This window comes from Chelonoidis abingdonii, chromosome 11 (genome assembly GCF_003597395.2).
Source record: "Chelonoidis abingdonii isolate Lonesome George chromosome 11, CheloAbing_2.0, whole genome shotgun sequence".
Lineage (NCBI taxonomy): Eukaryota > Metazoa > Chordata > Testudines > Testudinidae > Chelonoidis > Chelonoidis abingdonii.
In genome coordinates, this window is record NC_133779.1 from 17,583,591 (window position 1) to 17,586,671 (window position 3,081).

A 3,081-nucleotide genomic window follows, 5' to 3' on the forward strand; every position below is an offset into this window, starting at 1 on the left:
CAGCTCTGCCGGTGCCCCTCACTCCCGACCCGCAGCCCCCTCCTAGCCCAGCCCTGACCCCCCAGCCCTGCTGCTGCCCCTCACTCCTGACTCGCAGCCCCTGCTTGCCCAGCCCTGCCCTCCCGCCAGCCCTGCCGGTGCCCCTCACTCCCAACCCGCAGCCCCCTGGCAGGCCAGGCCTGGACTCCCCCGTGCCCTGCCAGTGCCCCTCACTCCTGACCTGCAGCCCCCTCCTAGCCCAGCCCTGCCCCCACCCTGCCTTTATATTGTCCCATAATGCGCTCGATCTCAGGTATCAAATCCAGTTGTCATCAGCTGGAGGCTGTTTGGGGTTTGAGCTGCTGGAAGTCAGCTGATTTTCAGGTGAGGGAAAGGGCGGGGGAGGGTAAGGAGCAGGTCGGGGTGTGTGTGTGCGCCCTGCCCCTCCCCCGTGGTGCTGTGTTGGTCCCTGGGGTGGTGGTGGGGGGAGCTGCGCCCTCTACTGTCTCCCCCTCCCCACCAGAAAATCCACTCACTGCGCTAGCTCCGGCCCCAGCATCCAAACAGGGTGAGTTGGGAACCAGCCCCAGATAGTCCCTGGTCCTGCTCCCTACAGCTCCGGCCCCACAACCCCCACGGAGCCCATGGGGCAGCATCCACCCCTGCAGCACAGCGCCCCCTAGCGCTGCTTGCGGGGGGCGGAGCCAATGCAGAAGCTAAGGGGAGACCACCCCCTACTGAGTCCCTGCCCCATTCCCTGCAGGTGGGCTGCAGGTCGGGAGTGAGGGGCGCCGGCAGGGTCGGGCTAGCAGGAGGCTGCGGGTCAGGAGTGAGGGGCACCAGCAGGGCTGGTGGGGGGCAGAGCTGGGCTGGCAGGGGTCTGTGGGTCGGGAGTGAGGGGCACCGGCAGGGCTGGGCTAGCAGGGGTCTGCGGGTCGGGAGTGAGGGGCACCGGCAGAGCTGGGGGGCGGGGGCAGGGCCAGGCTAGCAAGGGGCAGCAGGTCAGGAGTGAGGGGCATCAGCAGGGCTGGTGGTGGGCAGAGCTGGGCTAGCAGGGGCTGCAGGTCGGGAGTGAGGGGCACTGGCAGGGCTGGAGGGGGGCAGGGCTGGGCTACCAGGGGCTGCAGGTCGGGAGTGAGGGGCACTGGCAGGGCCGGGCTAGCAGGGGTCTGCGGGTCGGGAGTGAGGGGCACAGGCAGGTCTGGCAGGGGCTGCAGGTCGGGAGTGAGGGGCACCGGCAGGGCCAGGCTAGCAGGGGTCTGCGGCTCGGGAGTGAGGGGCACCGCGTTGGGGTCAGCTCTGACTCAGGAAATCTGGCCAGTCATTTCTCTGCCTCTCGCTCCGTGGCCCATTCCCGGGGGCTGGTGGTGGCCGGGCGCCAGGGGCTGTAACACACGGGCTGGGCTGGTGCCCGGAGCCAGACAGGTATTAATATTCATGGGCAGGAAGTGGCTCCAGCCTGGTAAAAGGCCATGAAATATTCAGGCTGGGGAAAGCAGCGGCTGCCGGCTCCTGGGGTCACTGACCCGCCCCCTCCCCCCCCCCACAGGAGAAGGCCGACCTGGGGGAGGTGAATTTCTCCCTCTGTTACCTGCCCACCGCCGGCCGCCTGACCGTGACCATCATCCGGGCCTCCAACCTCAAAGCCATGGACCTGACCGGCTTCTCAGGTCAGGGGCCGGGGGTCTGCGCTCGGGGGAGTGGGGGGGCTATGGGAGGGCAGGGCTGTGCTGGAGCGGGGCTGTGGGTGCTACAGGAGGTGGGAGATGGGGCTGCTTCTGAGTTGGGAGAGGCACTGAAGGAGTGGCTGGGGAGGGGGGCTGCTGGCACTGGGAGATGTGGAGCTGGGCACTCCCCATCCGGGCCATATCTGATCCCCCCACCCCAGACCCCTACGTCAAGGCCTCGCTCATGTGCGAGGGGCGGCGGCTGAAGAAGCGCAAGACGTCCATCAAGAAGAACACCCTGAACCCCAGCTACAACGAGGCCCTCGTCTTCGACATCCCGCACGAGAGCGCCGAGCACGTCAGCCTCACCATCACTGTCATGGACTACGACTGGTGAGCCCGGAGCACGGCCACTCGTTGGGGGGGCCGGGAGCCAGGACTCCTGGGTCCCACCTCTGGCTGTGGGAGGGGAGTGGGGGCTAGTGGTTAGAGCAGGGGGGTCTCGGAACCAGGACTCATGGGTTCTCTCCCCGGCTCTGGGTCCCCATGGCAGGGGAGGGGTCCAGCGTTAACCAGTTGGTCTCTCTCCCAGCATCGGGCACAATGAGGTGATCGGGATGTGCCGGGTGGGGAGCGATGCCGAGGGTCCAGGCCGGGAGCACTGGGCTGAGATGTTGGCCAATCCCCGCAAACCCATCGAGCACTGGCACCAGTTGGTGGAGGTAATGGGGTGGGAGAGGGGGCAGGGGAGAGGTGGGTTATGCTGTGGGGCATTGGGGACACATGGGATGGCCCTGAGGGTGCAGGGGAGACGGGTTGGAGGAGTGTCGGGAGGGGGCAGGCTTTGGGGTCGGGGAGGGGTCACCTATGGGGCAGAGGGGCGGTGGACGGGCAGGGCTGTACCACGGGGAAGGGGTCAGGGAGGGATGCTAGTGGGGGCTGTGGAGCTCGGAGGGGGGCTTGGGAGACAGGGCGGGTGCCATCTCTGACCCCAGTGCCCCCCCCAGGAGAAAACCCTCAACAGCTACATCTCCAAGAGCGCCCAGCGCGACAAGCCCAGCATCGTAGTGCAGAGTGTCCCATCGGACTAGCTACCCCCGAGACCCCCAGGGACCGTGAGTATCCAGGCTAGTGGGGGCTGCGAGTCAGGAGTGAGGGGCACCGGCAGGGCTGTGGGGGGCAGGGCTGGGCTAGCAGGGGCTGTGGGTTGGGAGTGAGGGGCACCGGCAGAGCTGGGGGGTCCCAGGGCTGGGCTAGCAGGGGCTGTGGGTTGGGAGTGAGGGGCACCGGCAGGGCTGGGGGGGCAGAGCTGCGGGGGTTGCGGGTCGGGAGTGAGGGGCACCGGCAGAGCTGCGGGGGTTGCGGGTCGGGAGTGAGGGGCACCGGCAGAGCTGCGGGGGTTGCGGGTCGGGAGTGAGGGGCACCGGCAGAGCTG

General features: G+C 68.2%; 1 protein-coding gene across 1 annotated transcript in view; it reads left to right on the top strand.

Moving 5' to 3' along the window:
- The window catches only part of SYT3 (synaptotagmin 3), a 7,639-nt gene extending 4,900 nt beyond the window's left edge, over nt 1-2,739 (top strand). The window contains exons 5-8 of the mRNA XM_032778850.2: nt 1,529-1,649; nt 1,868-2,039; nt 2,239-2,368; nt 2,654-2,739. Coding sequence (XP_032634741.1) covers nt 1,529-1,649; nt 1,868-2,039; nt 2,239-2,368; nt 2,654-2,737 — 507 coding nt within the window. The 3' untranslated portion in view covers nt 2,738-2,739. The remainder of the gene's footprint in view (nt 1-1,528; nt 1,650-1,867; nt 2,040-2,238; nt 2,369-2,653) is intronic.
- The last annotated feature ends 342 nt before the right edge of the window (nt 2,740-3,081 follow it).